This window comes from Dasypus novemcinctus, chromosome 4 (genome assembly GCF_030445035.2).
Source record: "Dasypus novemcinctus isolate mDasNov1 chromosome 4, mDasNov1.1.hap2, whole genome shotgun sequence".
In the NCBI taxonomy this organism is placed as follows: Eukaryota; Metazoa; Chordata; class Mammalia; order Cingulata; family Dasypodidae; genus Dasypus; species Dasypus novemcinctus.
In genome coordinates this window covers 72,376,357-72,394,545 of record NC_080676.1, presented here as the reverse complement: position 1 = coordinate 72,394,545, position 18,189 = coordinate 72,376,357, and the positions used below count along the sequence as shown (strand labels likewise).

Genomic DNA, 18,189 nt, shown 5'->3' with positions numbered 1-18,189 from the left:
AAGATAAATCTAAAAATGTTTAGGCTCTATATATTGCAAAATATTCTGCATAGGCACTATGGAAGTAAAAGTACTACCTATGAGTAAGTAATAATCTCATTGTAAAATTCAATAAAGGAAATTAACTGAATGGTATGTGTGATTTTCTAAGAGAATTAGAAAATATCTTCTAACTTTTTTTTATTCTGTTCCCATTATAGGTTGCTATCAAACAGATAAATTTACAGAAACAGCCAAAGAAAGAATTGATCATTAATGAGATTTTAGTGATGAAAGAATTAAAGAATCCCAACATAGTTAACTTCTTAGACAGGTAAATATAAATATTTATGAATTTGGAAATTTAAAGTCTTATGGCTTTTTTAGGGGGAGTGGGTAGCTGGTTAGACTAGAATAAAATGCAGTGCTAAGAAGTAAGCTTGAAGGAAGAAGAGAAAAGGTAAAATAGCACACCGCTTTGGAAGGCCTTTTTTCTATGTGGATATCATTGGCAAGTGAAAGAAGACAAAGGACATTGCTGATGGTGCTTATGTTCATTGCAAGAGATCAGAAGCTGCAACATTAAGGAGTAACCGCTGGCTGTTATCATGTCTTAGCTTATAAAGATGAGAGTGGCCACACAGTTTTTAAAGTTTCAGGTCAATATTTATTTCAAATGCTGTCCTACATGGTCAGATAGTGTATGTATATCAAAACCTCATCTAACTTGGGAATTGATGCTAAATGGCACAGTAAAAAGCAGCATAGAAAATTATGTTATTACAACTGTGTTTTGAGCCATATATATGTACATAAAAGAATGGTAGAAAATGAAAATGATAGTAGTGGTCATATTAGAGAATTGTGAGTGATTTTCTTTTTTCCATACTTAAATGTGTCTAGAATAGGAAAAAGAGAACCTATTTTTAGACTTTAGCCCTAGATATAGGGGCTGTGTTCATAGAAATAAATTGACCAGGTACCTGAAAACTTAAACCAGAATGTACATTTTACTGCTCATTAAAGTAGTTTGTCAAGTTAGTAACATGGTGGTTAAGATAAGCTGTAGCCTTTGGAATTGGTCATACTTCAGATTCTGGCTCTGTTAATTATTAGCTGTGTGACCTAGGATGAGTTAATTAACTTTTACAAGCCTCAGTCTCTTTATTTATAAAACAGGGCTAATAATTCCTCTCCTATAGAGTTATTTTAATTGGAAAAATGTATATAAAAACTCAAATTATAATTGTGGGCATAATTTAACTTTAAAATGATTCAGGATAATCATAATGAGCATTAGTCATTTTTTTTGTGCTATTAAATGACAACTTTACAGTTTTCTTCCTAGCTCTTAAGCTGCCAGCTCTGGTTTCTTATTAGGGTGCCTAACATTTGAAATTTTCCAAGTTCTTCTAATTGGCTATTTCTAATCTTCTACTGTCTGAGTGATCAAATAACCGGAATTGTTAGATTGTTCTGTTAACAGTCTCTGAGCTCTGGGTATTTGACCCATTATCCTCAGCAGCAGCAACCTTAGAACTTTCTGGCAGTTATTTGATTGGTCCTGAGATCTGTTTTGTGTACCTTGATCTGCTGGCAAGTCGGGTCTCACTACAGCATGTGATTGCCATTTTTAAAAATATACTGTCTTTTAATTTTTATTTATTTTACAAACCTTCGGGATTAGGGCAGTGGAAGAAGAGGAAGGAAAGATTTCTGTTCCAAAGGAATAGGTGGCTTTTATGGAAGTAGATGGCCCTTCTGAAGATAGGCAGCAGAATTAGAGTTGGCAGCAATTTGTACAGCATAGAGGATCATGTGGTTAGAAAAATAATAATGTGAGTTATTTTGTACGTTCTGTTTTTAGTTACCTGATGGGAGATGAATTGTATGTGGTAATGGAGTACCTTGCTGGTGGGTCACTTACTGATGTTGTAACAGAAACCTGTATGGATGAAGCACAAATTGCTGCTGTATGCAGAGAGGTTGGTTTGCTTTGTTTTTGATAAGTTTTGGTGATATGTGGTTAGAAGAAGGTTAAAAAAATTTTTTTTCTGCAAAGGTAATTTTTATTATGTGCGGTCATTTCTCTACACAGTCTGTGCAAGTTACTTTTATAACATTTTATTCTGCTTGGGAGTTGTCACCTCTTTCCCTTCATATATAAGTTGCAAATGAAACATGGACTTTTGAAGAGCCCAGTTTCACAGACAAATTTCAGTAGGGTGATCATGAAATTTATCATCCAAACCAGGACACTTTTGATAGTCATAAGGGTGGCATTAAAAATATACTATTCAGAGATGGAAACTAGGACTATCCTAGGCAAAGCAGGAAACGTGTTCATCTTAAGTATCAATAAATATGCTTCTGGCTTTATTGACCTCACTGAAGTGACAAAGCTGGTTGTTTCTTTTTAAATTTATTTATTTCTCCCCACCACCTCATTGTTTGTACTTGCTGTGCCTGTTCGTCTTCCTTTTAGAAGGCACCAGGAACCAAACCCAGGACATCCCATGTGGTAGGCAGGACCTCAGTTGCTTGAGCCACGTCCGCGTCCCTGGTTGTTGTTTTTTTTTTAGTTCATTAATGATTTTGTAGAAAGTTTACTTACACCAGTAGACTGCTAACGAATTGCTCTGAGTCTTAGCCAAAACAACAAATTAGACTTAAGTAAATTTGCTTATTGTCATTGAAATTTTCTTCTAATATCCTAGGAATCGTTACACAGGGTAAAATTGTAAAAGTTCATAAGATTATGTTTTCTGTGATTTGACTTTGAGCAATTTTTCAGTGGTACATAAGTGAATTACAAAGTTTGTTCATATATTCTTGGTCATCACAATATCTCATGGCTTTGGGGCTGTGAGTTGGTAAATATTCTGTGATAAAGCATGATACATTCTGTGAGATCTTGACTAGATAAAAATGTATGCTCCGTTGTGTCTATACACACACAGGACCTAAAGGTTATGTCAAACTAAACTGCTTGTGATTCTGGATGAAAAAAAAAGAATGGTACATATGATGTTTTCCTTTTTCATCTTTTATTAAGGTGTTAAAAAAATACATTCTTTGAAAAGTTTTAATTCTAAGTTAATTATCCTCTACCTATGGGATAACCCCTTTGGTTGTTTCAAGATGGAAGGAAATAAGAACTCTTATTTAATCACTGTGAATAATATATCCCTTAACAAAGATCATTTGGTCACTTAAAAGCTGAAAAAAAACTTAAGAATTTATCTGTTTATAGCTAATTTGGTTTTCCAATAATTTTTTTCATAATTCATATAAAAATTAATTATTTTAGGAATTCCTCTGATTGCTGTTCACTTGGATTTTCTTCCATAAGCCAAAATAAAAAATCTCTGACAAGTTTCTGCCTATTTGTACAAGTACTTTGATGGGATTTTTTTTCTTTTCATCAATTTGCTTAAGTATCAGATAAATGCAAGTGTGATAATGCATAGTTTAACTGGGTTTTTTTTGGTGTTTTTTTCTGAATAGATTTCTTGAATGAGATTTTCTTTGTTGTAAGTGATTTTGTTGTTCTTCTCTGATGGAGTAAGAAATGAAAGTACAACTAACTTTTTCAGGTTTATATTCTGTTTATATTTGAAAATATGGGTTCAAACACATTTTTAAAAATCTCATTTCATTCTTGTATTTAAGGAAGGGGGACTGGTTTCCCTCACTCTTTTATCCAATGCTTTCTGAAACATGGCATTATCAAAAAGTTATTCTTTGGTCATTGTGTCCAAGTTGCGGATATAACTTTATGTAAAATCTTCTCATGGAAGAAGAAATGGAGAAAATGTCTTTTATCATTTGATGAACAGCTGAATGGAACCAGACTGCCCAGGATTTTAAACACTTTCAGTGGCTTGCGTAGACTTCTGAATATCTCAAATTCAAATGGGAATGATCACAAGTTTATTCTATACTATTGAAATGATTTCTAAAAAGGCTGGACACATTTACAAAATGCTTTATACTTTTAGAACGTTAAACCTGAAAAGGCTAGAAATCATATAGACCTACCCATCATTTTATAAATTGAGAACATTAAAGAATGAGTGGTATTCTTAGAGCTTAAATATTCAATGGCAGAGATATGACAAGTTCACATTCTTCTCTGGATTTAGATTTAATGTATTACATTAGACACTGTTGGAGACGTTGAGGAATTTGGAAAAACAGCATATTTGTAGTGTGAGTTAAGTCTTCCATTTTGTGTAGCAGTGGGTCACAAAATGCCATTGCCACCTCACCCTTCAGTCTTTCAGTTGACAATGATGTACTTCAATTTCAAAGGTTGCTGTATTTGATAATATCTTTGGATAAGATCAGAGGGTTGGTGAGGCAGGGGGAGGAGGGGATCTAATTATAATTAAAGCATCTTTTTTTCATAACTTTGTACATGAGAGGATGCTTTTTCTTTATAAATGTAAGCATTGCAGTGCTTCTGGTGGATACTGAAGCAGTGCTCAGGTTGTAACTACTGTGTATGAACTTCTTTGATTTTCCAGGGATTGTTTCATTGATGGTGTTTTTCTTCTGTTTAGTGTTTACAGGCATTGGAATTTTTACATGCTAATCAAGTGATCCACAGAGACATCAAAAGTGACAATGTCCTTTTAGGAATGGAAGGATCAGTTAAACTTAGTGAGTAACAAATGAACAAATAATATGATTATCTTATAATTTCCTGCCTTTTGTTTAATTTTATTTTAAAAAAGACCCTTTGCAGGGAGAGAGTGTAGTGGTAAAGAACATGGACTTTCTAGCTGGGCACCCTGGGTTTAAATGTAGTTCTGCTGCTACCTGCTGAGTTGTTTTGGTCAAGTTACTTCATCTCTCTTTGTCTGTTTCCTTATTTGTAAGATAAGGAAAATAATAGTACCTATCAGAGAATTGTTCTGAAGATTGAAAACATAAAGCTCTAAGGATCAGTGTTTGGAACTGTTTTAATGATGCTTTCGTCTAGAGATGAACTTAAATTTGTCTCTGCCTTCTGTTAGAGTAGATTTTTTCATCATGCTGTTCAGCATTCTTTAGGATACTGGAATGTAGAGCATGGAATGGGTTATGATACCCTAACCTCAGAATGACAAGTAATAAAGTCCAGCGTAAACCAATTTCTCTAATCTTCAGGCCCAGAAATAGTAGTTTTGAAAACGTCCCAGCTTCCCTTTCCTCTGCTGCCTGTTACCTCTTTCCGTTCCACTTGTGCCGTCTGGAGGATTCAAGAAGAATCCCTTTTGAGGTTTCTCCACCTATGCAAAATCCAAGGCATCTTTTGGCTCAAAGGACTAAAACTTTTTTCCCCTTCTCCAGAGAGTTTGGCTCCATTTTCAACTGCAAATCTCTTTTTTAAGCTGTATGCTCTACAGCTTAGAAAATGAGGTTTAGATTCTGCAATTTGGTCAAAATTTAAGATTACTAAAATTATTTTAGTGGGCAAGTAGGAAAATGGACATTGTTATATGTATTTTTGGTGGAAATAAATGTAAGCTGAATTAGTTTTTTGTTTGTTTGTTTGTTTGTTTGTTTTTTTAGAATAATTTCACCTGTCTCTACCACATACTAGATGAATGACCTTGGGCAAATTATTTAAAATATATTTGTCGAAGTTTCCCCATTTGTAAATGGGAATAGTAATAAATGCCCCGTCTCATAGGGTGATCATGAGGATTTAATATGTTAATTCTTATAAGGTACCTGGCTTGTTATAAGCACTTGTTTTGGCTATTAATATTATTATTTGACCCAATGATTATTCTTTTATGATTCTCTCTTATAGTATTATTCAACATATGCACAAGTATGAGAATGTTCCCTTCAACATTGTTTGTAATAGGGGGAAAACTGAAAATGTCCTAAATGTCAAGAAATAGGGGAATGTTAAATAAATTATGATATTTTTATATTCTGTAATATTTTGTAGTTATTAACATGAGGTAGATTAATGTAGTAGTATGGAAAGATCTCCAGAGAGAAATTATGACTTAAAAAGACAGCTTACAAAATATCCTTTTTAGGTAAAAATAAACCAAACATTGTGAATATTATTTGGTCATATGTAGGTGCATAGCAAAATGAGTAAAGCTTTACAATTTGAAATGTTAATAGTAGATACTGGTCTAGTTTCCTTGGCTGCTCAAAGCAAATATTATGAAATGGGTTGGCTTAAATAATGGGAATTTATTAGTTTGAGACCAGAAAAATGTCCAAATCAAGGCATCATCAAGATGATGCTTTCTCTTAAAGACCACCTGCCAGCGATCCTTGACTCCTTTGCCACATAGCAGGGCACAGGATGGTGTCTGCTGGCTCTCCCTTCTTCTCTGGCTTTCATTGATTTTAGCTTCTTGCTTCTGTGACTTTTTCTCTCTTTGAATTTCATTTTCTTAAAAGACACCAGTAATGGGATTAAGACCCATCCTGAATGAGATGGGTCACCCCTTAACTGAAGTAGCCTACTTTACAATGGGTTTATACCCATAGGAATGAATTAGCACTAAGAACATGTTTTTCTGGGGTACATACAGCTTAAAACCAGCATAGGTTACATATGGAATAAGATGGATTTAATAGTGGAAAACAGGAAAAAATTCTAGAGACTAACCGTGGCCTTCCTACTAAATTAGCACTGGTTACTTAAACAAGCCATCTTGCTCATTCAGTTATAAAATGAAGGGGTTGGAGTAGCTTAGTGCTGCTAAAAACCTTACAGATACAGTTACAGTTAAATGTGGTTTTTTTTTTCAAGGCTGTCTGCTAACTACTATGCTTAGTGATTCCATCTTCTGTTTATTTTATTTAAGGGTAGTTTCTGTTTCCTGATTTTGCCAAATTCACTTCATTCAGCTTTTGTATCCATCTTTGGTGGCTTTTTCAATAAGCTTTCTTTCACATTTATGAAATTTTTAGGATATAATTAATTTAGAATTTAAAAAACCTTGATAATTTGCATTCTGCTTGTGCTAAGTAAAAATAAATGAGAATAGGTAACATCATCAACATATTTTGAACCCATTTTGGTTTATTTTATTGATAAAATCTTTTTTTAAAAAAGGCCGAAAGGCCAAAATGTATTTTAAAGTGAATTCTTTTAATAATACTATCCATGAGAATCGTTTACTCAGATGATTTGTTTTGTTTTATAGCCGACTTTGGTTTCTGTGCCCAGATTACCCCTGAGCAGAGCAAGCGAAGTACCATGGTTGGAACACCTTATTGGATGGCACCAGAGGTGGTTACACGGAAAGCTTATGGTCCTAAAGTGGATATATGGTCTCTGGGTATCATGGCAATTGAGATGGTGGAAGGAGAGCCTCCATATCTCAATGAAAATCCTTTGAGGGTAAGACCAATTAAATACCAGCCCTATTTTAAGAAAAATACTTTCCTTTAAAACATTTAGAACCTGCCTGTGCCAGGTACTGGCCAAGGATTATGGGTCCAAATTCTCTGCCTTCACTCTACATCCAGGAATCATTTGTTACTGGGTTATTGAGTTAAATATATTGGGTAAAGGCTTTGTAGATTTTTAGTAAGCAGTATGATTTCTAATTTTGCATATAAGAATTTACTGACTTTCAGAGTTAAGAGTCCCTAGATATACCAGTCAACTTTGACCCCTGGTCTCAGTACTCCAAGATACAGAGAAGAAAGCAAGACCATGTCTCTGAGAAAGAATGAGGGTCCTGAGAGACAGATGAGGTCGGCAGACTTTGAACTAAATATTCTGGCAGCTGAAGTAAAGAGTTGGGGGGTGTCGATTTCTTTTTTTTTTTTTTTAAGATTTATTTTTTATTTATCCCCCCCACCCCCATTGTCTTCTCTCCGTGTCTATTCACTGTGTGTTCTTCTGCATCTGCTTGCATTATCTGGCAGCATTGGGAAACTGCATCTCTTTTTTGTTGCGTCATCTTGCTGTGTCAGCTCTCTGTGTATGGCATCACCCCTGGGTGGGCTGTGCTTTTTTTTTCACACCAGGCGGCTCTCCTTATGGGGTGTGCTCCTTGCATGCCACAGCACTGCACGTGGGCCAGCTTACCACACAAGTCAGGAGGCCTTGGGAATCAAACCCTGGACCCTCCATGTGGTAGACAGACGCTCTGTCAGTTGAGTTATGTCTGCTTCCCCATTTCTTTATTTTTATTCTCCATCTTCTTTTAAATAACCCTGTATGGCTCAACATCATTAGTTATTAAGGCGTGGAAATCAAAGCCACACTAAGATACCAGTTGACTTTAATAAATAAAAAAGAAAATGTGAATGTAGGCAAGGATGTGGAGAAATTGGAAGCCTGATATATTGCTGGTAGGAATGTAAAATGATGCATTCACTTTGGAAGACAATATAGCAGTTCCTCAAAAGTTAAATAGAGTTTTACCATATGATCCAGCAATTCCATTTCTAGTTATGTACCCAAGAGAATTGAAAGCATACATCCACACAAAAATGTATACACAAATGCTCATAGCAGCTTTATATGATAGTCAAAAAGTGGAAACAACACAAATGTCCATCACCTGATGAATGGATAAATAAAATGTGGTGTATTCAAATAATCAAATATTATTTGTCCAACAAAAAGGGAATAAAGTACTGATACATGCTACAATGTAGGTGAACCTTTTTTTTCTTTTTCAATAATTATTTATTGATTTATTGAATTATTTATTGATTTATTGATTTTATTTCTCTCCCCTTCCCCCTCCCTCCTCAATTGTCTGTTCTCTGTATCCATTCGCTGTGTGTTCTTGTGACCGCTTCTATCCTTGTCAGCGGCACCAGGAATCTGTCTTTCTTTTTGTTGTGTCATCTTGTTGTTTCAGCTCTCTGTGTGTGCAGCACCATTCTTGGGTAGGCTGCACTTTCTTTGGCGCTGGGCGGCTCTCCTTATAGGGCGCACTCCTTGTGCATGGGGCTTCCCTACACGGGGGACACCCCTGTGTGGCAGGGCACTCCTTGCACACATCAGCACTGCACATGTGCCAGCTCCATGCAGGTCAAGGAGGCCTGGGGTTTGAACTGCGGACCTCCCATGTGGTAGGCGGACACCCTATCCATTGGGCCAAGTCTGCTTCCCCAATGTAGATGAACCTTGAACTCATTATGCTAAGTAGAAAAGCTAGACACAAAAGGTTGCATATTGTATGATTTAAATGAAGAGCCCAGAATGGGAAAACCCATAGAGACGGAAGGTAAATTAATGGTTCCTAGGGGCTTAGGGGACAAAGGAAGGGGGAGTGACTGCTACCAGGCATGGAGTTTCTTTTTGGGGGGGGATTTTGTGATGATCGTTGTACTGCCTTGTGAATATATCTTAAAAACTACTGACTTGTGCGCTTTAAAAAACTAGGGGAGAGAGGCCGAGGTTCAGAGTTGATAACCTGGTAAGTATTTGCGAGGGTTACCCTACCTGGATTGCTTTGAATTTTGATAACACTTTTTTCCTGAATACTTTTCATCCCATAGCGAAAAGATTCCAGTCCAGGTGAGCAGTTAAAGGGCTTTTATAGAGGTGAATAATTTTGAAACACTTTCAGAACAATTTTTTAAAACCCTTAGTTTCATTCATTTATTTTAAAAATAAATTGATTTGAGCACCCATAGTGCCAGGCACTATTCAAGATGCTGTCAAAAGAACCAACAAAAATTCTTGCCCTAATAGAACTTATGTTGTAGTGGAAGGAGAATGACAATAAACAAGTAAGAATAATAAGTAATATACTAAATGATTAGTTTAAGTGTTGGGTCTGGCAGGGAGGGGATCAGGCTATTTGGTTCCAAAGGGTTGCTTGGGAAAGTCCTTAAGGTGATATTTGAACACAGGCGATAAGGGAGCTATTCTTACATAGGGGAAGAGCCTTTCTAGGCAAAGGGAAAAGTAAGTACGAAGACCCTAAAGCAGGATCCAGCATATCTAGAGAGCTGTTTAGCAGGCGACAAGATAAATGAGTGTGATAAGTGATGAGCCCAAGCATATAGTGCCCTGTTCAAAGGCCTTGTGAGGATTTCAGCTTTTACTCTAGGTAAAATGGGAAACCATTGCAGAGTTTTTAGTAGAGGAGTTAAATGCTCTTACCTACATTTTAAAGAATCACTTTGGCTACTTTGTTGAGAATAGATTCTCAAGGGAACTTCTTTTATAATTGCTAGAAACTGAAAGCAACCAGGATGTCTTTCAATAGGTGAATGGATAAAAGGATACAAACTGTGGTACAGCCATACAGTGGAATATTATTTAACAATAAACAGAAATGAGCTATAGGGCTATGAAAGGACATGGAGGTACCTTAAGTGCATATTGCTAAGTGAATGAAGCCAGTCTGAAAGGTTACTTTAAAATTCCAACTCTATGACATTCTGCAGAAGGCAAAACTATAGAGATATGGAAACTTCTCTGATTGCCAGGGGTCAAGGGTAAGGGTATGAGGGATGACTAGGTAGAGTACAGGAGATTTTTAGAGCATTAAAACTAACAGTGAGTACATGACATGATGGAATTACCAAAACCCATGGTACTGTGCAATCTAGAGAGTGAATCTTAATGTAAACTGTGAACTTGGGTTAATAATAATGTATCCTTATTGGTTCATTAGTTGTAACCAATGTGCTACACTAATTAAAGATGTTAATTATAGGGGAAGCTGTGTGGTGGAGAAGGGGGTGTATGGGAACTCTACCATCTGTAAACTTAAAGCTCTATTAATAAAAAAAGAATTCCACTCCTATGAAATGTTCGGAGAAGTACATAAAGAATAAAAGAATATTCAGTGGGGGGTGGGAGTGATTAAATTATAAAATATCCTTATAATGCATGATTCATTTCAGCCATTACAATAATTGTATAGCTCTAATCAGTTATTACATTGATGAGGCTATAACTAGTTTTTTTGTGTTGTTTCTTAATGTTTCAACAAATCCCATTGTTTTGAAATGTATTTGTATGACTTGTGTAAACAGGATACTTTATGTTGGGAAAATCGGCGTCATTTTTCTTTATACCTTTACAATTATAGTTGTGGTGTTTGTTTTTTATCAATATGTACTGTATTGCAATTATAATCTAACAAAGAAAAATGAAGCTACTTCTGTTTTGAAAAAAAAGTTAGGGGCATGTAGCATCTAAACATAAAGGAAAAATATCAAAGGCAAATTTGTAGAAACAATAATAACCTCATTTTAGTATTTATGGTGATTATCTTTAAAAAAGAAGAGATCCATAAACATGAAGTGTTACATCGCTTTGTTGAGCCACCTTAAGTATGCTCAAGATGTTCTTCTGTTTTTAGGCTTTGTACCTGATAGCAACTAATGGAACCCCAGAACTTCAGAATCCAGAGAAACTATCCCCAATATTCCGGGATTTCTTAAATCGTTGTTTGGAAATGGATGTGGAAAAAAGGGGTTCAGCCAAAGAGTTGTTACAGGTAAATGTAACAAAATGATGCCATTTTGGGGAAAAGTTGGTCTTTATGAGTAACCAACAAAGTTTACATAAATTTAATTATAGTTCACTATTTGTTGATCAGCAGCAGTTGTGGCAGCTGCTGCATTTTAGGATTTCATCTGCTGGGAGTAAAATACCACTGATGCTATTATATACTGACCTATTCATGGGTACGTCTGTGGATCATTTAATGGTAGATTTTATGAATATTAGAAAAACTAAAAAAGATTTATTCCAGTATGTATTGTTTATTAAATGAATTATCCATAATGTCAGGCTTAATTGAGAGAAAATACTGAAAATTTTCTAAACTGATGTCATTCATACATTTTTCTTTTCTCCCCCTCTTTCTCACAGCATCCCTTCTTGAAACTAGCCAAACCATTATCTAGCTTGACACCACTGATCATGGCAGCTAAAGAAGCAATGAAGAGTAACCGTTAACAAGATTGTGTTGCCCTCATATTCTTTTTTTCCATTTTCTAAAAGAAGTCTTTTAATATATGAAAATTTTACTCTCTTCGAGGGTTTGAAAGAAATGTATGCATAATATGGAGGAAAACCACAACTACTCCCTGAAGAACAACTGAGAGAAAATTGCAAAAAAGAATTGTGACTTCGAAATGAACCCCTTCTTTAGGGTTCGGAAGGAATTGTGGACTGAATCACTAGCCTTACTTGTGTCTTTCAGCAGACAGCCCATCAGGGCCATTTATCTTGCTTGAGATATGCATTTTATTTTATTTTGCTAACTTTGTTTATAATAGATCCCATTCATTATCCCTTCTGGGGAATTTTCAATACTTGAATGGCAGATTTGAGTTTTTCAGAGTATTTTTTTCATCTGCTAGTCTTCTTTCTTCTTCATAGCTTTTTCCTTGACTTGCTCCTTTTGAGTTGCCTTGAGAAATTTTTCTTATGCCTAAATTCAAGGCAACTGTGATAGAAATTATATAGCCCTTATATTGGCAGAGGGGCTCAATATGGCTTAACTTTGTATAGAAGTTAAGGACTAGCTATCGTTACATGTAATAGTTCAGAATTTGAACTGAAGGAGGGGGAGAAAATATGTGATTTTTACCTTTTTTAACAAATGTGAAAGAGTCCATTTTAGAAATTTCATGGTAGTGAGTTGTTTGGCATTTGTTACATGTATAGAGAGAAGACTAATTATATTTATAACTAAATCACTGAAACAGAAAAAGAATCCTATTGACTATTTGTCCTTAAGATTTTTATCTTCCTTTCTGCCTATTCCCCTCTTCAGTTTTGGCTGCAGGAACCAAAGTGATTAGTTCTTGTTCCAACTTGGGCCTCTAACTTTGATTGGTGCCGCTACCGTACCCCTCCTTTTTTCCTTCATTTTGCAAATAAGTTTCTGTATATGTTGTAATTTTAGGTCTAGGTTGGGTTTTTGTTTTTGCTTTTGTTTTAATTAGCCCTCCTCCCCACCCAGTGTCAAATAATACAATAACTTTGAAATTTTTGCAATTTAAAAGGTAACTTTTCTATGCCTACTCCCATTTAAAGGAGAAAAAATATTTGGGGGTAGCAGAAACAAAGTGAGAGACTTGAACTTTGGTGAGCTCAAAAATAATTAGATGAAATTAATGTAATTTTTTTTAAATTTTTTATAAATGTTATAAAAAGAGAAAAATCAGTTACACAGAGAAGCAGCTTGCGACCAGTAAGCCATAGGGATTTGCCATAAATTATGTTCCTAGCCTCCATTACCAACATCTTTCTGACTATAAAAACTTAGGTGAAAAGTACTTACATTAATGAATTCATGGATCATTTAGATTTTTTCAAATGAATAGATAATATTCATATAAAAAAACTGGAGAAAGGAAGATAAGAAAAGTGAAATATGCTTGATAATAGCAATACTTTTTTATTTAAAAATTAAAAAATGGTCTGTGACCTATAGCATTAATTATTAGAGTGCCCTCTCCTGTCCTCTCTGCTCCATTCCTCTTTTGTTTTTTGTTGTTTGTTTTGTTTTGTTTTGCTTTGTTTTGGGGGAAGATATTGTCCCTTCTGACATGTCAAGAGCTTAAAAGAAAAAAGTATGTGATTTGGTTCTGGCAGTTTGCTCCCACTGTCCCCTCCCAATTAACATCACATGTACTTGCAATCCAGGAACAATACAAATCATGAATAAAAATAATTTTGATATTTGGGAGTACAATAGGGGAACTAGCAGGGCTTTATTTTCTATTTACCATAATATTTGTATTAAAATATAGGTAAGGATAGAAATGGCTGTTTTTATTGATAATGCAGGAAAGTTTTCACAAAAAAATAAGTAAAATAATTAATGAAACTTATAATTAGAGCACTTAGTCTCTTTTCAGTTTGATTCTTGAGTTCATTTTTCTCTCGATTATGTTGGCCTTCTATAGCTATTATTAAATTACTTTGCAGAAACAAACTGGTTTATTTCTCGTGGAAAGCTACAATGTCTCCTGAGTTCCAGATTTGAATATTCTTTGTAAACAGTTTTTTGGATGAATTATGATAAAGAAGATGCTACCAATGAAATAGAAAATCCACTAGGTGATAAGACTGTGAACATCGTGACCACTCAAGAAGGCACTTTCATATATATAAAGACCATACATTGAATTTGGTGCCAATGCCCCGTTTTTATTCCTATGACTCAACAAAGAGCGTTTCAGTGTGTAGAAGCAGTTTGGCTTTGTATTTACAACTTTTTTGATGGTTACCTGCACGTCCATTGCTGGCAACGGACTTTGTCTTTACAACCTGACTCTCCTAGGTTAAGGGAGATACACTGTGGTTTCTTTTTTACTTACTTGGATAAACTAACCTGTTGTAGAAATGTACTTCGGTTAACTCTGGAATATGTCATTTTTAAACAAAATAACCTTAAAAGCAATACAGAATTGTGATTTATTAGTTTAAAATTAAAATGCTCTGATCTTGTTGAAAGAACAGTTATATCAGAATCAAGATTCATGGTTTTTTTAACAATTGCCTCGTGACTTCACCCTTTTTGTCACCACTTTAGAATGAAAATTCCCATTTAAATCTAAAAGTTACCTTAGTAGTCCTTTGTGTGATTAAGAAAATATTACTAGAGTACTTATTTATTATATTTCAGGTTTTCTGGTGGTCTTAAAGTTATCGGTTCCCCTTGTTCCTTTTCCTTTAGGGACAGTTACAGCTCGGAAACCATGAAAATACTGAATATTTTATCCTATCTGAAATAGTAAACAGAGTGAGATAGCATACGAAAGAAAGGTTAAAATAACTCTTACCTTTGTGTGTTGAGTGCCTGGCACATAGTAGGAATTCTCTTCCCTTCAAAATGTAAATATTAAGCTGCTTAAAATTCGTCTAGTAACCACCATCATAAATGAACCTGTGTCTTTAACAAGCAATTTAAAACTACCTATGAGAAATTTCTTTGTAGGGCTCATTTACATACATTCTTGTTTGTGTATACTGTATTCTAGCCTGAAGAATGTTAGGTCATATCAGGCAGTAGCTATAGAAAATAGATGCTTATAGAATTTGCATCATTTTTTATGTTTTTTTTTAAATGTACTGAGATACCATATTCAGATTGAAATGTCCAAAAATCATTTTATATTATAGCTAAAATCATCTAGATTAATGATTTTGGTTTTTTTAAATAAGTGAAATTCTGTAGTAATATAAAAGGCAGATTGTCTTTCTTGTCTCCACTGCTCCCACACTAAATATTTAACAATTTAGATCATTTTTCACTAATGTGCATATTTGTGTGTGTGCATAAGAAAAAATATATATGCACATAGGTGTTTTTTTTTTCTTATTCAACACATGTATTGAACACTCCGGCAAAAACACTGTGATAGATGTGGGAGTTACAAAGAAGAATCTAGCACACTGCCCTGGCCTTGAAATATCTGAAGTCTATCTCATTCACCATTCTAGAATGTTGCCAAGACAAGGGGCAAAAGAAAATGTAAGATAATTCTGTTGAGCAAAATTTTGTTCTGTTAAAAAAAGCAAAGATTTTGAAATTGAACATCTTTGCTGAGAATCTGTTACTTTTTTCCTTATTTAGGTAGAAATTAAGTGAAAGCTTGCCTTTTCTCTTTTGTCTTCAAATTTTATATTGCCTTTTATTTTTAATTTAATCTCATTCAATTATTTAATTGTTACATTGACATTAACTGCTGTATTTGATGACTTTGTTCAAAATTTTGTTCTTTCAGGGCTAGAAATAAACTTTTTTAATGTTCATTTTTCCCTTTCCTATACTTTAATTCTTTCTTTGGATCAGATAAGCTTAAAAAAATAAGTACTTAAAATTCTAATAGGTTTTCAAAGAGCTTTTAAGGATAAATATTTTTAAGTATGTTGTGGCATAATTATTAAATATATTACAAAGCACCAAATAAAGTTTCCAGAAATTTATGGGTTTTAACCTTAGACCTACCCTCTTAACCAGGTTCAGAATAAATTTCTTAACAAATGTTCCTGGCTTTTGGACCCAGACATTTCTGACCTGTTTGAATACCTCCATTAACTTGGCCTGAAATTCAGATGCTTACCTAGCTGAACCCCAACTTCTTATGTTAACTACACCAAGAAATCTTTAAGAATACAGTATATTAAGATGTCTCATCATTATACAAATTAATTTGGAATTTTTGATACTCTTAACATGGGTAACAGCTGCAATAACTTTATTTTTTGAGGAGGTATCAGGAATTGAACCCAGGGCCTCGTACGTGGGAAGCAGGCACTCAACCACTGAGTTACATCCACTTCCATGCAGTAACTTTTTATAAAAAACTTTCATTCGTGGTGTGTACCTTTAAGAAGTTGGTAGCTAGGTGCTTGTGTGGAATAGCTCTTAACAACAGATACCTACGCCAAACTAGGGAAGAAATTATGGCTCTGCTAACCCTGACTCAGGATTCTAATTGGTAGAAGGTTACTATCAAAAAGCATTACACATGTATTTTTAATCTGTGGGGCAAATGGGAGAGTGAACAGTCACGTCTTAAAATATATTCACTGCCATAAGGCAGTTTAGTGCTATTCTAACATTTGGATTTCCTAAAACTAATTATAGTAAATGCCTCAAAGTTGATAGTTTTTAAGAATTACTCAAGAAAAGTTCAAAATTACCTAGGTGGTTGATTTGTTGAGTGCTTTCTAGAAGCTTATGCCTGCTTTACTACTCCTTTGATATTTGTGGCTTTCTTAAAAATAGGAAATTTTTTTTTATGCTAAATTATTTAACAGGGTTTTATCTTTTGAGGAGGTAGAGAACAGCGAAGGGGAGGTCTTTTTTTTTTTTTTTTTTTGCTGGCACCGTTTATTAAAATTTTATTTTGAAAGTTTATATATTAGTCCAGTATATACGTGTTCATATTTTAAAGAGTTTACCAAGCAACTATTTTCAACTCTTTCTGAACCTGCATTGCTACATCTTAGTTTTCTGTTTTAATGATTAAATTTTAAACCTGCCTCATAAGGATTTCTCTGCTTTTCTTCCATACTTCCAATGTGGCTGTATCATAATTTCAGTAAAATCAGTATTCAGAATTAACATTCATATGAGTGTGTGAAAACTCTTTATAGATGAACCACATAATAAACCATGACGGCTTTTCTTTTTCCACATAGCTTTTTGTTTCCCCTGGAAGTAATAATTATCTTTTCTTGTTTGCCTTGTTTTCTATTTATACTATCTAATTCGGTTAAATAGTATAGACAACTGAAACTCTTGGTCAGTTGTCAATGGCCAGTGTCTCAAGATTTCTGACATGCTGCAGTGTGGAGTGGAGGCCTCTGCTTGGTGCTCAGAAGTTACCTAGGACTCTCAACGTCAAACCTCTCTCCCATGTTGTGTCTCCTGTTTCCTGTGACCCATGTCTTTATTAGTGATTCATCCGCTTGTTCTGGGGGCACATGTCCCTTAAGAGCTTCCTGTGAAGGGATGTAAGGGAAGAAAATATTTTGATACCTTCCATGTCTGAAAATATATTTTCTTTGGGGAGGTGTTCTTAGGCTTAATTATTTTAGGTATTTAACAAGTAACATACAATTAAAACACAAACCTCAAGTGATCTTAAAGAAGTTATAATAAACAATATCAATCCCTGGCATTAAATTTACCCATTAAATTTACTCCATAGAGGCATCTACTTTTAACTTTTTGACTCTTTTTAGCATATATTAACCTTCACACTTCTAAAATCCATGGTTATACAGTATTCCTTGACATTTCAATATTTTATCTAATGACTTTCCTATTAGGGCAGTTGAGAATTTCAGTACTGTCATACCATTCCATTCTCCTGTGTCTTCTAGTCTCCTGATTAAGAGAGGTGACAATTTTTTAAATAAGTACTCGATGTTTATCTTATGACTGTGTGAGAGTGTTTTTCATTTGAGTCAAGTAATTTATTACCACATCTCATTTCTTGTACAATTATATTTTTTGTATTTCTTGTCATTTTGGGATTTTTTGTTTATTTCTCTGTTCTTAACACTAAGTTTTCCCAAGCTTGCCTCAAAATTGCAGAAGCCCTTTGAAATTATTTTCTAAACAATCAAATGTATCAAATAATGACAGTTCCTTTGTATTTACTGGAATTGGTTAGGGTTCCAGTTTGGACTCTTGCTCTCCAGACCTTCTGTATCTCTCACATCCCGGGACTTGACTTCACCTCTCTCCTGAGTAGATCCTTTGTTTCCTGAACACCATCTCTCTT

At 34.6% G+C, this 18,189-nt stretch overlaps 1 protein-coding gene across 2 annotated transcripts in view; it reads left to right on the top strand.

The window, feature by feature from the left end:
• PAK2 (p21 (RAC1) activated kinase 2) overlaps positions 1 to 15,703 on the top strand; it is a 94,950-nt gene extending 79,247 nt beyond the window's left edge. For both annotated transcript variants that reach the window (XM_004465881.5, XM_071214709.1), the window contains exons 10-15: positions 201 to 313; positions 1,847 to 1,964; positions 4,545 to 4,644; positions 7,149 to 7,345; positions 11,289 to 11,426; positions 11,804 to 15,703. In XM_004465881.5, the coding sequence (XP_004465938.1) occupies positions 201 to 313; positions 1,847 to 1,964; positions 4,545 to 4,644; positions 7,149 to 7,345; positions 11,289 to 11,426; positions 11,804 to 11,890 (753 nt within the window). In that variant the 3' untranslated portion in view covers positions 11,891 to 15,703. The remainder of the gene's footprint in view (positions 1 to 200; positions 314 to 1,846; positions 1,965 to 4,544; positions 4,645 to 7,148; positions 7,346 to 11,288; positions 11,427 to 11,803) is intronic.
• Positions 15,704 to 18,189: the final 2,486 nt, after the last annotated feature.